Below are 16,296 nucleotides of genomic sequence, written 5' to 3'. Positions count from 1 at the left end.
ATAAGGAGCCAAGGCATGAGACTTCAGTGCCAGCAGATCGGGGTGCAGGCTGGAAGCTGATCCCAGATTCCTGCTGACCACTGCCTCAAGATCTAGGTATGTTTCATTGTGTCCCGGCCCTGTTCCCCTCTTCTCTTCCATGGCCAACCTCAGCCTGTATGGAAATCCCACCCTTGCTAGTCCTGACACTGATGTCTCTGTGAGCGTGGAAAGGGGCCAGGGAGACTGGGCAGCGCCTCCTCCCTGCTTGGGAATGCCCGCAGCGTGCAGTCCTCTGCCCTCTTTATTCCTTTCCCTCCTTCAAGGTGATGCTGCCTAGCCATCGGGTCCTCTACTGTTCTTGTCACTGACACAGTCACCCCTGTTTCCGGAAGTCCTCAGTGCCTGCCTTACAGCTCCCCCTTCTTTCCAAGCCCCACTGTTAGGGGCAGGCAGTTCTTTCATTTCCAGAGCATGCCATGGGCCATAGACCATGCCAAGGGATTCCCATGCAGAAGAGCAAGTATTTTGGGCTTGTTTGTTTGTTTGTTTGTTTGTTTTTTCAAGACAGTGTTTCTCTGCGTAGCCTTGGCTGTCCTAGACTCACTTTGTAGACCAGGCTGGCCTCGAACTCACAGCACTCTGTCAGCCTCTGCCTCCTGAGTGCTGGGATTAAATGGGATTAAAGATGTGTGCCACCACCCCTGCCTTTTTTTCTTTTTCTTTTCTTTTTTCTTTAGGGCATTGCTACAAAGTGTTATTTTTTACTGATGGGGAAAGGAAACACCATTGGAGAATCTGGAGACTTACTCAAGGTCACAGTACGCAGGAAGGATTTGAACTTGATCCGATTCGCGCCCCTTTTGCTCTCCGTGATCCACTTTTGGACCTTCAGCTCCACCCCTCTGGGCATCTCCTCCCAAAGGCACAGCCTCGGCCTCAGTCCTCTTTCTTTCCTGCCAGTCTGTGATTCCTTCAGAGTTCCGCACCTCTGTTTCTCCCCAGAAAGGTTTTTCTGAACCCTTCCTCTTTCAGAAGGATGCTCTACAATCCTCACGCTTGCTTCCCATCTCTCCTGTCCAGCTCGCCTGAGGGAGATATCTGCGCTCACAGTCCCACAGGCTCTCCTGCCCACAAGTTCGCCTGCCCACTGGACCTTGTTCTTGGACACCTCTCTCCACCACTAGAACTTGCCTCCTTGACCATCTTCACCTCCCTGAAGCACTGACTCTGGGCTTCCTCTCCATAGCTCCTTTGCCTTCCAGGCCACTGGTGCCCCGACTCAAAGCCAGGCTTCCGAATAGCGAATCTTCTGCTTGGTAAAAAGAGGCAGGGAGACTTGGCTCCCAGCCGGCACGAGCACTGTTCTGTGAATTCTGCAGAGCTGAGATTCTGTGTAAACAGGCACATTTACAACTTCCTGTCCATTTAGCTGCCAATCGTTGTTATAAAGGAAGTGCTGATCATAAGTTACAATGTGTAGCAACTCATGGCAGTGCTTCCACTGTCCTTAAGAATCAATCCCCTCTCTGTGTGTGATGAAAGCAAATTTGTGTCTGCATGATATTAAACAGGCATCATTGAATTCAGTGCCCTCTGTCCTGATAGCATTATCGTTTGGCTCGATTGTGATTGAAGAGGCCTCACTAGAAGTCCTCTGGGCCCTGTAACACTGGTAATTGGTGGTTATTGATCGTGTGAGCAGGGGCCAAGTGCCCCTTATCTTTTTTTTTTTAAGGTTTATTTATTTATTTATTATGTATACAATATTTTACCTGCATGTACACTAGAAGAGGGCAGCAGATCTCATTACAGATGGTTATGAGCCACTATGTGGTTGCTGGGAATTGCACTCAGGACCTTTGGAAGAGCAGCCAGTGCTCTGAGACCTCTGAGCCGTCTCTCCAGCCCGCCCCCTGTCTTTTCAATATTATCGTTCCTCTGCCTAGGAGAGGACAAAGCTCTGCAGATACTGAGATGCAGAAGATGCCTGAGAGCAGACAGGCAAATGAGGACACAATGTTATCAGTCCTGTAGGGTTCCTGCGTTACACTTTCTAAAGGCCATTGGGAAACTTTAAGCCAAGAAAAAAAGTGGTATGCTTGTACGCCTGCTGCCACCCGTTACCAGTTAACCTACTTGGCAGTACTGGGTTGCCGACTCTGGGGCTCAGTCCACCTCCCCGAGAAAGATCCCTACTATTGGCTAGGGACAAGAGCCAGTGTGAAGGAGGGCACATTGGCAGGTGCCACATCTTCACCTACGTACTTTTAGCTTTTGTTGTGTGTGATATGTGGTGCTAGCGGCAGAAGCCAAGGCCCTATGCACGCTGCACACGGGCTGTGCCACTAAACCACCTCCTTAGCTCTTTTGCTATCTTTAAAAGGCAGCAAGCAGCCATATGGTCACCAAACTGTAACTGTTGAAGTCTCTGTTGGGGACAAGAATCCCTTTAGGACATGAATGCTGGTGGCCTCTGCGATGTCACCAAGGACAGGCTTTGGCTGTCTTTTCTCATTTGGCTTTCTTTGTGTTAGCTTTGGAATTCTCAAATACTGGAAGCCAAAAAGCCACATGTGGAGGTTTTCTGCATCCCACAGTCCCCTCAGCTGCTCCCAGCCCCTTTCCCAGGTTGGCTGGACTCTAAGCTTGTCATGCCCGCACTGCACTGGGGGCGCGGGGGTGCTTTCAGTACTGTGTCTGTACTGTGTCTTGTTCCCTCCCAGAGCCCATGGAGGCCTCTCATGTACCACCACCTCCTGTCTCTTGTCCTATACTCTTGCGCTTTGGATCTGGAGCGCACTCAGCTACAGTAGCCTTGGGCTGGGTGTTTGGAGTTTCAGGGCCTGCAAGGTTTCAGATGTGCTCACAAGGAAGCTCATGAGCAGGGCTTCCTTGCTTGGCCATCGTGGTGGGGAGTACAGAGCTCCAGGCGCCTCTGCTGAGCATGCCTATTCTACGACAAAGAAGACCTTTGCCTGTAGCTGTTCGGGCATCAGAAAATCAAGACTTCCTTCCCTTTAGCACGCACGCTGCATCCCAAACCCAGCTGTGGGGTAATGCACGCCTCCAAAACGTGGATATCTTGGGATATTGTTTGAAATTCACACGGATCCCTTTACAGTGCTGCAAAAAAATGGGGGCAGAAAGGAAACTATGTCTTAGGAAAACAGTACCTCGTGCTGGGAAATGTAGCACCTTCTGCAAGTTTTTTTTTTTTTCCGAGACAAGGTTTCTCTGTGTAGCTTTGGCTATCCTGGACTCCCTTTGTAGATCAGGCTGGCCTTGAACTCACAGCAATCCTCCTGCCCCTGCTTCCCGAGTGCTGGGATTAAAGGCATGTGCCACCACCGCGCCGGGGACCCTTCTGCAGTTCTTACACCCTTGCTTTCTGGTAGGTTGTGATGTGTGAGCTATGTGTGAGTGTCAGAGCCATATTGTACAATTGTTTCTGGCCGAAACTGGTGGTGCATCCAGCTACTTGGGACTTCCTGGAAGATAATGTGGACAATAGTGCGAATTCAAAGCAGGCTGGGTAACTTAGTAAAAGTCTGTGTCTAAGCAGAAAATGAAAAATGAAGCTCACCCCCTAAAGTAGACTCTGAGATTCATTTTTAAAAAAATAAACATGATGAAGCCGGGAGGTCATGGCGCATGCCTTTAATCCCAGCACTTGGGAGGCAGAGGCAGGCAGATCGTTGTGAGTTCAAGGCCAGCCTGGTCTACAAATCAAGTCCTGGACAGCCAAGGCTACACAGAGAAACTCTGTCTCGAAAAACCAAAAAAATTATATATATATATATATATATATATATATATATATATATATATATATATATATATGTCTGGGTACGCACTGCATAGTCTTTTCCTCTTCTGAAATGTTGGGCGAAAGTTGCCTTTGGCCATGGACCATTTTAATTTAAGCCAGGCTCTTGATCAACACAGTCCCTAGGGCGAGAGTGGAGGGGGGGGGGAGAACTGTGTATGTTGGCTCCATTGCCGTTGCTCAGGTGCCAGAGTATGTGGGGACACATGCTGATGGGGAGGCATGCTCATCCTGAGCCCCGTAAGTCTGTGACCTTGTGCGAGTGCGTTCCTGTGGTAACCACATCACGTGCCAGCTCCTATGGGCTACATTCCTCAGCCTCCTCTTGGCCTGTCTGGCATTCTTCCCTTCCCAGCGGCCTGGCCATCCGCCTCAGCACTGCCTGTGAAATGCTTTGTGGCCCAGAGCCCCAGGGTGAGTGAAAGAAGGTTGGGGCACAGGGATATTCCAGATGGTCCCCTTCCCCCATCCCTTGCAGGTTGTGGCGCTACAGAGCACATGAGCCAGAGGGAGAGGGCCAGGAAGTTGAATGGCTCTAAAGGACTCTCTCTATAGCTAGGTCCTAACCTCTGTGGTGGCCCAGATTCATTAGTGCCCAGGAGCATGCTGGGAGCCATTGTCAGAGCCTCCCTGTGATGACACCCAAAGTTGTTTGTGCCCTCCTGTCTCCAACTCACCTATGGGTGGACGCTCTGTGCTTTCAGACTCCTGGTTTTCTAGATGACATCAGTCTTAGCAACGGGGCACCAGAGAGGAAGATACACTGCTCTAAACAGTCAACTTTTATTTATTTATTATTTTGTGTATACAGTGCTCTATCTGGACATACACCTGCAGGCCAGACGAGGGCAACAGATCTCATTATAGATGGTTGTGAGCCACCATGTGGCTGCTGGGAATTGAACTCAGGACTTCTAGAAGAGCACGTCATGATCTTGCAGAAGAATAGAGTTTCGTTCCCAGCACCCGTGTCAGGACGCTTTTACAGTGGCCTGGTAAATCCAGCTCTGAGGGCTGCGCCACCCTCTTCTGGATCAGGGGACTCCCATCCACAAGCGCATATAACTTCCCACAGAGACACACAAATAAAAACCAACCTTAGGAAGAGGGAGCCATTTATCACACTGGAAAAACTGAGATTCCCCAGAGGACCAGTGTCCGTGCTCTTAGGACACTCACGTCGTGCCCAGCAGGTATTCACACTGACCTCCACGCAGTGATGACACTGTCCTTGACGCCTGTGGAAGCTTGAGGCGATGCCTCCCTTTTCCGAACCATGACCTACATTAGCCATACTTCTTGTTTGGATTGAGTGTGTTTGCTAGGCACTCAGAAAGCAAATCAAGCATCAAGAGCCAAGCGTGGGTGGCGCACGCCTTTAATCCCAGTACTTGGGAGCCAGACACAGGAGGATCTCTGTGAGTTCGAGGCCGGCCTGGTCTACAGAGTCCAGTCCAAGGCTACACAGAGAAACCCTGTCTCAAGAACAAGCAACACATGCCAGACAGACAGACAGGAAAAGAAAAGAAAAAAAAACCCATTGGATTGGGTACTTCCACCATCCAACAGAGAAGGCTGGAGGAGCCCAGTGGAACAAGCAAGCGAACCTCATCAAATCTGGGGTTTACATCATCCCCTGAAACAACAGGGGAAACCCCGCTGAGACCGATTGCTGGGGTTCCTGATTGAGAGGCCCAGGCAGAGCGGGGAGTGGTTTTTGTGGATGCCTTTGAGCCCCTCCTTCTCAGTGCAGTCACTTTTATACCGCGGGGCACAACAGTCGACCTCTGTTGGAGCTGGTCACCTTCCTGCTCTTCTCAAGGGCACGATGTCTGTAATACTCCTAGCTGTTTGCTGTCACGGGACCAGGGGGCCAGCCTGCCCTGGACAGTTCCAGAGGACGTGGCTCCTCTTCTCAGAGGCCACTTTTTTTGCAAGCACATGACCATTTGCCAATATAATTTAATTTCTCTTACACCTCCTCTCTGACAGGCTGGGGACAGGACCCATCCAGCAATGAGAACCTGGTTGTCCCCAGGAGGTTCTCATGATGGCCAAGTCTGCTGTGGGAGGCAGTAGAGCAGGAGTGTAGACAGAACGCGCTGAGCTGACTCTCGGGGCTCTACTGCAGCTAACTGGGTGACGAGCTGTCTCTTCTATGTGTCAGTTTCGTCTCTCAAGATTCTGTCTTTTTTTTTTTTTTTTTTTTTCTTGCCAGGGAGAGGGGAGGTGTTCATCAGGACAAGGTTTCTCTGTGTAGCCTTAGCTGTCCTAGAACTCACCCTATAAACCAGGCTGGCCTCAAACTCAAAGATCCACTTGCCTCTGCCTCCCAAGAGCTGGGATTAAAGGGGTACCCACCACTACTCAATATCATCTCTCAGGGAATGAGCAATACCTGGGTTTTGGGTTACTATGAGAGTGGATGGAGCTGGCAGCACCACAGTCAGTGAATACTCGAGTACCAGTGAGGGCTGAGCTCCGCAGCCCCCTCGCTGCTCCCTGCTGTCTCCACAGGACGGCAGGGCCCCAGAGCCAGAAGTCGACATCTCACTGGAACTCAGGAAACATGACTGCTCTTGGTTTTGCTTTGGCCTGTAACAAATCACCATATGTTTTGTGCCTTCAAGCTGTCTGGATGTAGTCTTTTAGAGCGCCGGAGGTCAGAGGTCAGAGTGTGTTTCCTCTGGCTACAGTCAGGGAGACTGTGTGCTTGTACTCTCTCACACCCTGGAGGCGTTAGGGTTTCCCCGGCTTCTAGAGCTGTGGTCCTTGCATTTTGTGGTTATCTCCGAAGCCAGCTGCAGCGTGTCTTGCTTCTGTTGTCCCCTAGCAACCTCCGGTAGTCAGCCCCCAACCCACTGCTCGTGTTGTGAGGGCCCTGTTGCTAGGTTTAGGGCCCAACTGAAGAGGCCGCTCTGCGTAATCTCATCTTCAGTTTTGTCTTGATTAATTTACAATTTCTAGAGTGGACACACTGGGAGACTATTTTCACGAATCAACTGAATCGGGAAGCTTTTCTGGGTTTGTGTCATGACTTGGCCAGGATCTGGGCCAATCAAAGCACCAGTCTGGACCCTGCCAGGTCACGCATATTATCCTGTGGCTCTTGAGGAAAAGTCAGTGCCCTATTTTCTGTGGGCTTCTCTACCCTGGTACATTGCAGGCTCTGTGGAGGCCTGTGTTCCTGTAGAGAGACCACTAGGCCCTGACTGATGCGTGCGTGTGTCCTTTTAGGCCATGGCGAGTGTCACTGTGGAGAATGCAAGTGCCACGCAGGTTACATTGGGGACAACTGTAACTGCTCAACGGACATCAGCACATGCCGGGGCAAGGACGGGCAGATCTGCAGCGACCGTGGCCGCTGCGTCTGTGGGCAGTGCCAGTGTACAGAGCCTGGCGCCTTCGGCGAGATGTGTGAGAAGTGCCCAACCTGCCCAGATGCTTGCAGCTCCAAGAGGTAAGGGCCTGCCTGTTCTTTCCCCCTCACCCCAGGCCTGTCTTTGTCAGGCAGCCCTCCCCAGCCAGCCTCTTGTGCCTGCCGTCCAACCTCCCATCCACTTGGGCTGGCTGCCGAACAAAACTTGTACTAACAGTCACCAAAACACTAACAGTGAGATGTTTGCACTGCTAGTTGTGACGGGGGATTGGGGTGGGGGTGGGGGTGGGGGGAAGATCTGGTGGAAGAAAAGTAAAACAGTCTTCTCCAGAAAAAAACAAACAAACAAACAAAAAAACAAGGAGATCTCTGATCCATCTAAGCAAGTCTAGAGGTCGCAGAGTTAAATGAGACAGAACTGTGCTGGGTCCTGACAAAACAGCATCTTCTCGGAGCCTTGAGTGTTCTGTAATTTGTTTTCAAAGGGGGGAGTGCGGTGTGTGCCCATTCCCCAATTGCCTTTGATCCTCCACAGAGCATCTCCCAAACGCTTCAGATACCAGGCCTGTGGGAACAAACAAAACAAAACGTAATCAGAAGGCAAATAGGATGGAAGGGAGCCGACCTAGATAGGGCTGCCCGAAGCAGGCGCCGGGGCTTCTGGATCCTTCTGCTCTATTTATGCTGCTAATAGAGCAGGGCTCAATGTAGAGATTGTCTAGGCTACAGCCGCTGGCTCAGCCGAGGGTCAGGTCACACGGCCTGACGACCATCCCGCGCTCTGCTCTTCACGCTACCAGAAGGCAACAGAGGTCAGTTGCAAGACTTGAGCCATAATTGCCGCCTTGAGCAGAGGCGTGACGTTGGCTGTCAGAATTTGCCGGATAACAGCTGTGTCATCGTTGGTCCTGAGGGGCCGGGCACCAAGCAGAAACAAGTGTCAATACAGGCTGCGTTACTCTTTTGGGGGGAGGTGGCGGGGGACGGGCTGGGGAGGCAGTACAAGTGTGGGGTTTTCTTTTGGCAGATTGCCCTGCGAACGAGCGTCTGGCCAGGCTGATAATGAAATGAGCTCATGCTTGCAGAGCCTGCAATTGCTGCTGGTCAGCTGTGCTCAGAAGCGTTCTAAATGGCCTGACCCTCCCTGGCCATGTGCCACAGACAACCCTGGGCACGGGCAACTGAACCTGCCTGCAGATTGAGAGACAAGATAGGCAGGGGCTAGCCCAGACACCACGCCCGTAGGAGTGGAATCACAGCCCTGGACAGCGTGTTGTGACCAAGAGACCCCTACCCTCCAGCCCGCACAGCTCCCAGCAAGACCCTGGCACCCTGGCAAGTGTCACTCCCACTGCTCAGGGCATGTGAGCTTGATGGGGCGTGCGTGCGCCAAGTGGAGCAGCACAGGAGTCAGTAAAGGAAGCGGAAGCTTCCTTGGTGTTCCTATGGAGCCGCAGGCAATGTGGGCTTGTCTTGGGCAGTTAAAAGGCCTGAGGGAAAAACAACTCTTGCTTTAAACCGCTGGAGAGCTGGGAAAATCCAGAGATAGGGACTGGCCCATCTCATTTGTCCTTGGACCACAATGACCTCTATCTCTTTCATAGGCTAAGGGAAGGAAACTTTTTTTTTCTCCCCCTGCCCCTCCCCTTTTTTAAATAAAGTTTTTTTTGTAATGAAATTTTAGGCCATTTTCCTACTTGCTGTTTTCTGAGAAGCTTTGAATACTTTAGCCCTTCAACAACGATCCAAACACACCCTTTACTTTGGTGAGGTCACACCGGGCTCCAGCTGATTTTAATTAGCTTGCCTTGCCCGAAGATCCCCGAGAGCGAGTGGGTTGTTTTTGTAAAGGGGCAGACATTCTGAGTTTTCCCCAGCACAGGGGTGGGGTGGGAGCGGGGGCCCGGGGGCCCAGTTCCCGGCTGCTGTGTCCACGTGGGTTGTTGGAGGATGTCCCAGAGCTGGAGCTGTGTGTGTGACCTGGAGCTGTGGCGATACAGCAGGGGATACGTGAGGGGAGCCGCGGGTCCCAGCCAGCTGGAAGCAGGCATCCTGTTAGCTGCCTGTTGATCCAGGAGGCTGGAGGAAGGTCCAGCAAGCATGAATGACCAGAGATGGAGCCCGCCCCTTCCTGGCCTCTGGCAGAGCCTGCCTACACTGAGGAGTAGGGAGTGGGGGCAGGGACCAGGCAGGACAGAAGACAGCTATGAGCTAAGGACCACATTCCTGTTCTCAGAGACTGTGTGGAATGCTCGCTGCTTCACTTGGGGAAACCTGACAACCAGACCTGCCACCACCACTGCAAAGACGAGGTGATCACGTGGGTGGACGCCATCGGTGAGTGCTCCGAGTAGGCATGGACCTTGGCGGGTATCTAGGGGTTTTCTTCCTCCCCGAGGATTGAATGGTCTCAGCCCTGAGTTTAAGCTCAGCCGTGCTTCCTTGGCATGACTGCTGGCTCCCCAAGCATGGGATGGGGCCATCACATGCTGTTGGCAGGGATGTTATACAGAAATCAGTTTGGCAGCTGCCCCCAAAAGCTAGAATCACCACACAAGCATGCCCCCAAAGAGTTAGGGCTGGTGTTTTGGTTTGGTTTTCAAGGCAGGGTTTCTCTGTGTAGCCTGGGCCGTCCTGGACTCACTTTGAGAGATCCACCTGCCTCTGCCTCCCGAGGGCTGGTATTACAGGGATGCACCACCATGCCCGGCTTAGGGGCTGATTTTTTTTTTTTTTACATAAATGTTTGTAGCATTGATTGTGATAGTCAATTGCTATAGACTGATGAATGGTAAAGTTAATGTGATATACCCATCCATAATGGAATATTATTTTAACACACACAAAGAGGCAAAGCACTAACATGTATGAGCTGCCAAAACATTTGGCTAAGTAAAGAAGTGGGGCAGGAAAGAACGTAGATATTACATGATGCTATTTTAAAAGTCCACAGTAGGAAATGCCAATTGAGATGAAATAGGAAGGAGGGTAACTGGAGGGGGGGGGGAAGGATCGAGATTGAATGCTAACACGTGTGGATGTTTTTTCGGTGGCGGTACAACACTGTAAGTTTCCTAAATTGGCCACATTTTGAAATGATTAGTCAGTTCCTGAGCGACTGTGTTTCTGAAGAGGGAAAGTTTACCATGGCTCGCCAGTGCTAGCAGGCTTGCCCTCTGCCTTGCCCCCAAGCTGCTATAAACTGCCTGCCCTGGCTTCCCTCCCTCTCTGTAGACTCCCTTGTTCCCTCTCCCCTGGTTTTGAGGGACTGCTTCTCCCAGCCATGGCATCATCGCTGTGTGCTGAGTCTGCTGGTCCCACGAGTATTCAGTGAGCAACTACCATGTGGCTAGGCTCTGGGGAGCTGGAATTTTTTGCAACCACTCATGTCCCTGCCCTCTGCTCTTTCCCCTGACTTGCTATCCAGGGCCTGGCTGAACTCCTTTGTATGAAGCACATATACTCAGAAAAGAAAAGGGGCACCCTTCCCATCTCCTACAAACAAGCCTGTCCTTTGTGCGTATCTCGCTCCCAGCCCGACCCTCCAAAGGGACTCTGCAGAGCACATGCCCCTAGGCAGGCAGGCAGGCTTGCTTCCTTCCTTCCTTCCTTCCTTCCTTATTTATACAGTATTCTGCCTGCATGTACACCTGCACGCCAGAAGAGGGCACCAGATCTCATTATAGATGGTTGTGAGCTACCATGTGGTTACTGGGAATTGAACTCAGGACCTTTGGAAGAATAGCCAGTGCTCTTGACCTCTGAACCACCTCTCCAAGCTTTCTTTATTTTCTTATTTATTTACTTATCCACTTGCATTTGTATGTATGTATGTATGTATGTATGTATGTATGTATGTATGTATGTATAATGTATTTTTGTATGTATGTTCGAGTCAGGGTGTCACTCTGGTGGTCCTGGCTGGCCTGGAAGTCACTATGTAGACCAGGCTGGCCACCAACTCAACAGAGACCCTCTGCCTCATGAGTGCTGGGATTAAAGGTATGAACCACCATGCCCAGCCTTATTATTTTGTTTCTGTTATTATGTTGTTCTCATTATAGATTTCAGGTTGACTTCAGACTCCAGCCTCCTGTCTCAGACTCCCAAGTCCTGGGATTATAACTGTGTGCCGTGCTGTCCAGAACTTCCTTGTGCTTTTAAAAATACACACCCTTGAGTTCGAGGCCAGCCTGGTCTACAAAGCAAGTCCAGGACAGCCAAGGCTAACACAGAGAAACCCTGTCTCTGGACACACACACACACACACACACACAGCCTGAGAAGAAAAGGTTGGGCCTTCAGGTTCACTAACCGTACCTGTTCATCTACTTCCTGGCTGAAGCTCCTGTTCAATCAGGATGAAAACACAGGCTAGGGAACACGTATAGCATCACAACATTAACCTGTAGTCGTGGTTTGGGATGAAGATGCCCTTGTGACCTGATTTCCTTTTCTCTGACCCCTTCACCTCCTAAAGACCAGTCTTAAAACCGTTTTGTGCCTGGACAGGACAGTGGCACTGTCCACTCTGGTCAAGGGCAGTGTGGGGAGAGAGCAGGGCCGTGGCAGGCCAGGAATTGGTGTGTCAGGAGTGAGACCTATCGTTATACACAGAGCGGGGGTTTTTTAATGGCATGACCTCTGACAGGGGCTCACAGTATCAGTGTGGACCACTACCACGAAGCAAGCCTCGCATCCCCCAGAGTCTCAGCATCCTGAGTTCCATCTCTCGAGGAAGAGCAACCTCTTGTCCTCTTTAGTCAATTCAGCCCTGCAGACTGGGCCAGTTTCTAAAAGCAGATGCTCCCTCGGGCCAGTTCCATTCCCCCAGGCCCACTCCCAACCATTGAAGGCTTCTTTTATTTCATGTCACCGCCAGCCAAGCTGTCAGAGGGTTCACAATCCTAATGGAATCCACATGCCCCGGAGCAATAAACTGAGCCCTGGGCCTGCTGTCTTAATTTGAGAAACCCCAAGCTCAGTTTAAAGCCCCATCGCCCCTTGAGGCCTCCCATCTTTCCCTGAGGAGCTTGGCTTCCATCTCTGTCTGTCAGTGAGATGCTCAGGGTGTTTTGCTTGCTTCTCTCCTAGTCAAAGATGACCAGGAAGCTGTGCTTTGCTTCTACAAAACTGCTAAGGACTGCGTCATGATGTTCAGCTACACAGAATTGCCCAACGGCAAGTCCAACTTGACGGTCCTCAGGGAGCCAGGTAGGTGAGAGCCAGAGGGCCCGTCCTGGGCCCTGCTTTCTTGGGCCAGTTCCTATGTGGTATCACAAGCCTATGAACCCAGGACTGTGCCTACTTCCACCCCCACCACCATCCCCAGACAAGGTTTGTCTGTGTAGCCTTGGCTGGCCTGGACTTGGTCAGTAGACCAGGCTGGCCTTGAACTCACAGTGATCTGCCTGTCTCTGCCGCCCCGAGTGTGGGGATTAAAGCATGTGCCACCACACCCGGTTTTGAACTTAGTACTCTGAAAAGTAGAGAAGGGCACTTTAAGGCTAGCCTGGGCTACATCAGATGCTGTTTCTCTCCCCCTTCTTCTTTTCTTCCTTTCTTGTATGACTGTTCTATCTGCATGTATGCCTGCAGGCCTGAAGGCATCAGATTCCAGTATAGATGGTTGTGAGCCACCATGTGGTTGCTGGGAATTGAACTCATGACACTTGGAAGAGCAGTCAGTGCTCTTACCCGCTGAGACATATCTCTAGCCCCCAGACCCTGTCTCAAAGTGTGTGTGAGGAGCACACCAGCCAGCTATGATGCTGACGCAGAGGGCTGGGCCTGGGGCAGTGGGGCTATGGGAGTGCTGCTCTGGCACATCACTATGAAGGAAACCTTAGCAGGCTGGGGTAGGGGTTTTTGCAGGAAAGGTGCGGGACAGCTGGACCACCAGGCCTGGGCATCCTTTAAGTTGGGAATCATCTGGGTCATGATGGCCCCTTTGGTTGCTGCTGTTTCTCAGGGCAGATTCCAGTGGTGGATGGGGTGCTGGGCCTAGCACTCCTCCTACGTGCTGCCTTGCTCAGTAGCAACAATTCTATCTTGCATTCTGGGCAGTGGCACTAAAGCTGGTGCCTCAGAGTGACAGGGACTTCAGACATTTCAGTTTTGGGCTCAGGGAGGAAGTAGGGAAAGGTTTGCAGATTCTAGGACACAGAGCCCAATTTATAAGTTGAGCCCCGCCTGCAATGCACAGCACTGTGTCCCTAGGCCAGAGGCAGAGGAAGTGTGGTAGTCCGCGGTGCGTGCCTGTGGCCCTGAAGGCCTTGCTTCCCAGCCCTGCCTTTGCTCAGAAATAAGCACATTGGCTCCTTGGAGCTCTTCCCTAAGGACTCAGAAATGCCTGGCCCTAGCCCAGCCCTGTCGGAAGTGATACGGAAGTGATACATGCTACCTTCTGCCTGCCTAGTTTGTCCCTGAAGCCACTGACATGAAAGCTGAGCTGTGGCCCAGCCTCTTGCACTGGAGCTGGGCCAGACTTGAGCCTCTGGGACACGGCCCAATAGCAGAAATGTGGCCATTCACCAGAGCGCTCATCTTTGTCACCGCTTGGCTGTGCGGACTTCAAACAATTCCTGAACTCTCTTTTTCCAGTCTGCTCCTTGGGGAGACCACCTGTACCCCACCCCAGCTTTCAGTCTCACTGAGGCAACATGATAGGTTTGGGGGATGGGCAGAAGGGAAGGTGTCTGAGGGAGGCAACCTCAGAAATAACCGAGGTCAGAGGTGGAGGTGGGCGGGATGCTGATGGCTTTGCCCACCTGTGTCTGGTTCCAGAGTGTGGAAGTGCCCCCAATGCCATGACCATCCTACTGGCTGTGGTTGGCAGCATTCTCCTGATCGGGATGGCACTCCTGGCCATCTGGAAGCTGCTCGTCACCATCCACGACCGCAGAGAGTTTGCCAAGTTCCAGAGTGAGCGCTCCAGGGCCCGTTATGAAATGGTAAGTCGGGGGATGGGTAAAGAAGAGGTTGCTGGCAGCTGGCGGGTGTGGTGGCAGCACTCGGGAGGCAGAGGCAGGCGGATCACTGTGAGTTTGAGGTCAGTCTAGTCTACAAAGCGAGTCCAGGGCAGCCAAGGCTACACAGGGAGACCCTGTCTTGAAAAACCAAACCAACCAGCCAACAACCAAACAAACAATCAAACCAACAAAGAATGAGCTAAGTATGGCACTATTACACCTATGATGATTGCGGCTTCTCCAGAGGCTGAGACAGGAAGAGTTTGGAGTTCAAAGCTAGTCTGGGTTATTTACCAAGCTCTTGTCACATCACGAAGTAAAAATAACAAAAATTTGAATGCAAATAGTTTAGTGCTAGCATTCTTGCCTGGCCTGTGCAAGGCTCCGGGTTCAACCATTAGCATGACAAACAAGCGAGCCAATCTATGAACAGTGAAGAGTCGACATCTTCAGTGTTGGACGGGAGAGTTGCAGACCTGGAAGACACAAGGGGCATCTAGACCCCTGGTGCATGTTGGGAATGCCATGGCGTGAAGCACCAGCAGTAGGCTCAGTGGGGAGTTGGGCAGACCCAGAGACCCAAGCCAAGAAAAAAGCTCAAGCTTTAAGGTCCAGTTAGACGGTCATATGAGCAAGTCCTTCCGCCTCGGGCACACGAGAGCCGAGCTCAGGGGAAGTACCGCTGACTGCCCAGAGTGAGAAGTCTGTCTGTTCAGGTTCCAAGGGACTTCCAGGGCTTTCTGCCTGAGTCCTGCTCTTCAGAGTAAAAGTTCTGAGGAGGGAGGGAATCTCCCAGAGTGCAGAGCAAGTCAGAAGCAGGCATCCCCTGAGGTGCTGGGCCCGGAGCTGAACTAACACACGCGCTCTCCTCCCTTGTGCCCGCAGGCCTCAAACCCTCTGTATAGAAAGCCAATCTCCACGCACACCGTAGACTTCGCCTTCAACAAGTTCAACAAATCCTACAACGGCTCGGTGGACTGAGGCTTCTGGATGGCTGGCGCGGGGCTAAGGACAAAAGACTGGTGTGTCTTGGACTACTTTCACTTGCTCACGCTAGCTAGGCAAGCACCTACCGGGATGGCCTCCATGGAGCCGTAAGGGACCTGCTACCCACACAGCAGGTAGCCGCCTATGACCCCTGGCTGCTGGCCAGAGGCACCGTGGGGGGGGGGGGTCACTTCCCTCCGAACCAGGCAAAACAAGGAAACTCTGGGGACCTCAGCTTCTCCAGTGTCTCCAGCTTGCGGTCACCATGAACTGCTGAAAGCTGGGGCTGCCTGCCCCTCCTTCCCTTCCCTGCCTGGCCAGACAGGAAGGTATCAGGAAGAGTCTGCGTGTACAAAGCTAGCATGCAGCCAGGCCTTTTCCGGGTTAATCGGGTTGGTTTTTTTTGTTTTGTTTTGTTTTTTGTTTTTTGGGTTTTTTTTTTTTTAATGAAATAAAAAGGTCACGCATTTATGGTGTAGATCTGATTACTGGTTCCTTGATGGCTGTCTGCCTGGAATCTATGGGTGGTGGTGAAATTGGGGGGGCAAATGTTAGTCCCCCCCATCCCCCTGTGTCCCCCCCCCCCCCCCCGCCCCATGTTTGTTTAGTACTTTTGTAATGAAAAGGAAAGATTGCCTGGGATTGGAAGATCAAAACCAAGCAACTTTGTGTTGGCTTCTTACACGCTGGCACGCGCCTCCTTTCTGAGCGGTCCCCAGGAGACACATCCATATACTTGTTCAGGGATGGAACTTCAAGCAGACCGTGTGCCACAGAGCAGGTCTCCCCGGCGCGCCTGGGCAATTACGGTGTTTCAGGAGGGCTGAGCCGGTACTTTTGGGCCTCTTAAGAGTTTTTGTTAGAAACTACAAACTGCACGAGTTTCCAATGCTAAAACTAAAAGTAGAGCGTGGAGGTGGAGTGGCTGCCACACAAAATGTTTCTTACACCTTGTAAATAATAGACCCTGACCAACACCTTCCCTCATCATTAAGCCCTCAGGCCCCACCCAGGCCCAAAGCCTGAGCTCCTCTCAGCTTCTTTTTCTTGCAGAACCATCGCTCCCCTCAGATCCCCTTTAGAGAGAAATAGTTACCAGTAGTCCCCAGACTCATGGCCTTGAGGACAGAAGAGCAAGGACTCTCTGGAAG

The 16,296-nt window shown here is 51.7% G+C and overlaps 1 protein-coding gene across 1 annotated transcript in view; it reads left to right on the top strand.

Annotated features, from left to right (window-relative positions):
- The window catches only part of ITGB5 (integrin subunit beta 5), a 106,170-nt gene extending 90,554 nt beyond the window's left edge, over positions 1-15,616 (top strand). The window contains exons 11-15 of the mRNA XM_084802072.1: positions 7,046-7,268; positions 9,424-9,524; positions 12,282-12,401; positions 13,974-14,140; positions 15,044-15,616. Coding sequence (XP_084658198.1) covers positions 7,046-7,268; positions 9,424-9,524; positions 12,282-12,401; positions 13,974-14,140; positions 15,044-15,139 — 707 coding nt within the window. The 3' untranslated portion in view covers positions 15,140-15,616. The remainder of the gene's footprint in view (positions 1-7,045; positions 7,269-9,423; positions 9,525-12,281; positions 12,402-13,973; positions 14,141-15,043) is intronic.
- The last annotated feature ends 680 nt before the right edge of the window (positions 15,617-16,296 follow it).

Source organism: Acomys minous (genome assembly GCF_964271855.1).
Source record: "Acomys minous genome assembly, chromosome: 11".
NCBI lineage: Eukaryota > Metazoa > Chordata > Mammalia > Rodentia > Muridae > Acomys > Acomys minous.
Note: the sequence above shows the minus strand (reverse complement) of the source record. Positions and strands in the feature narration are given on the sequence as shown.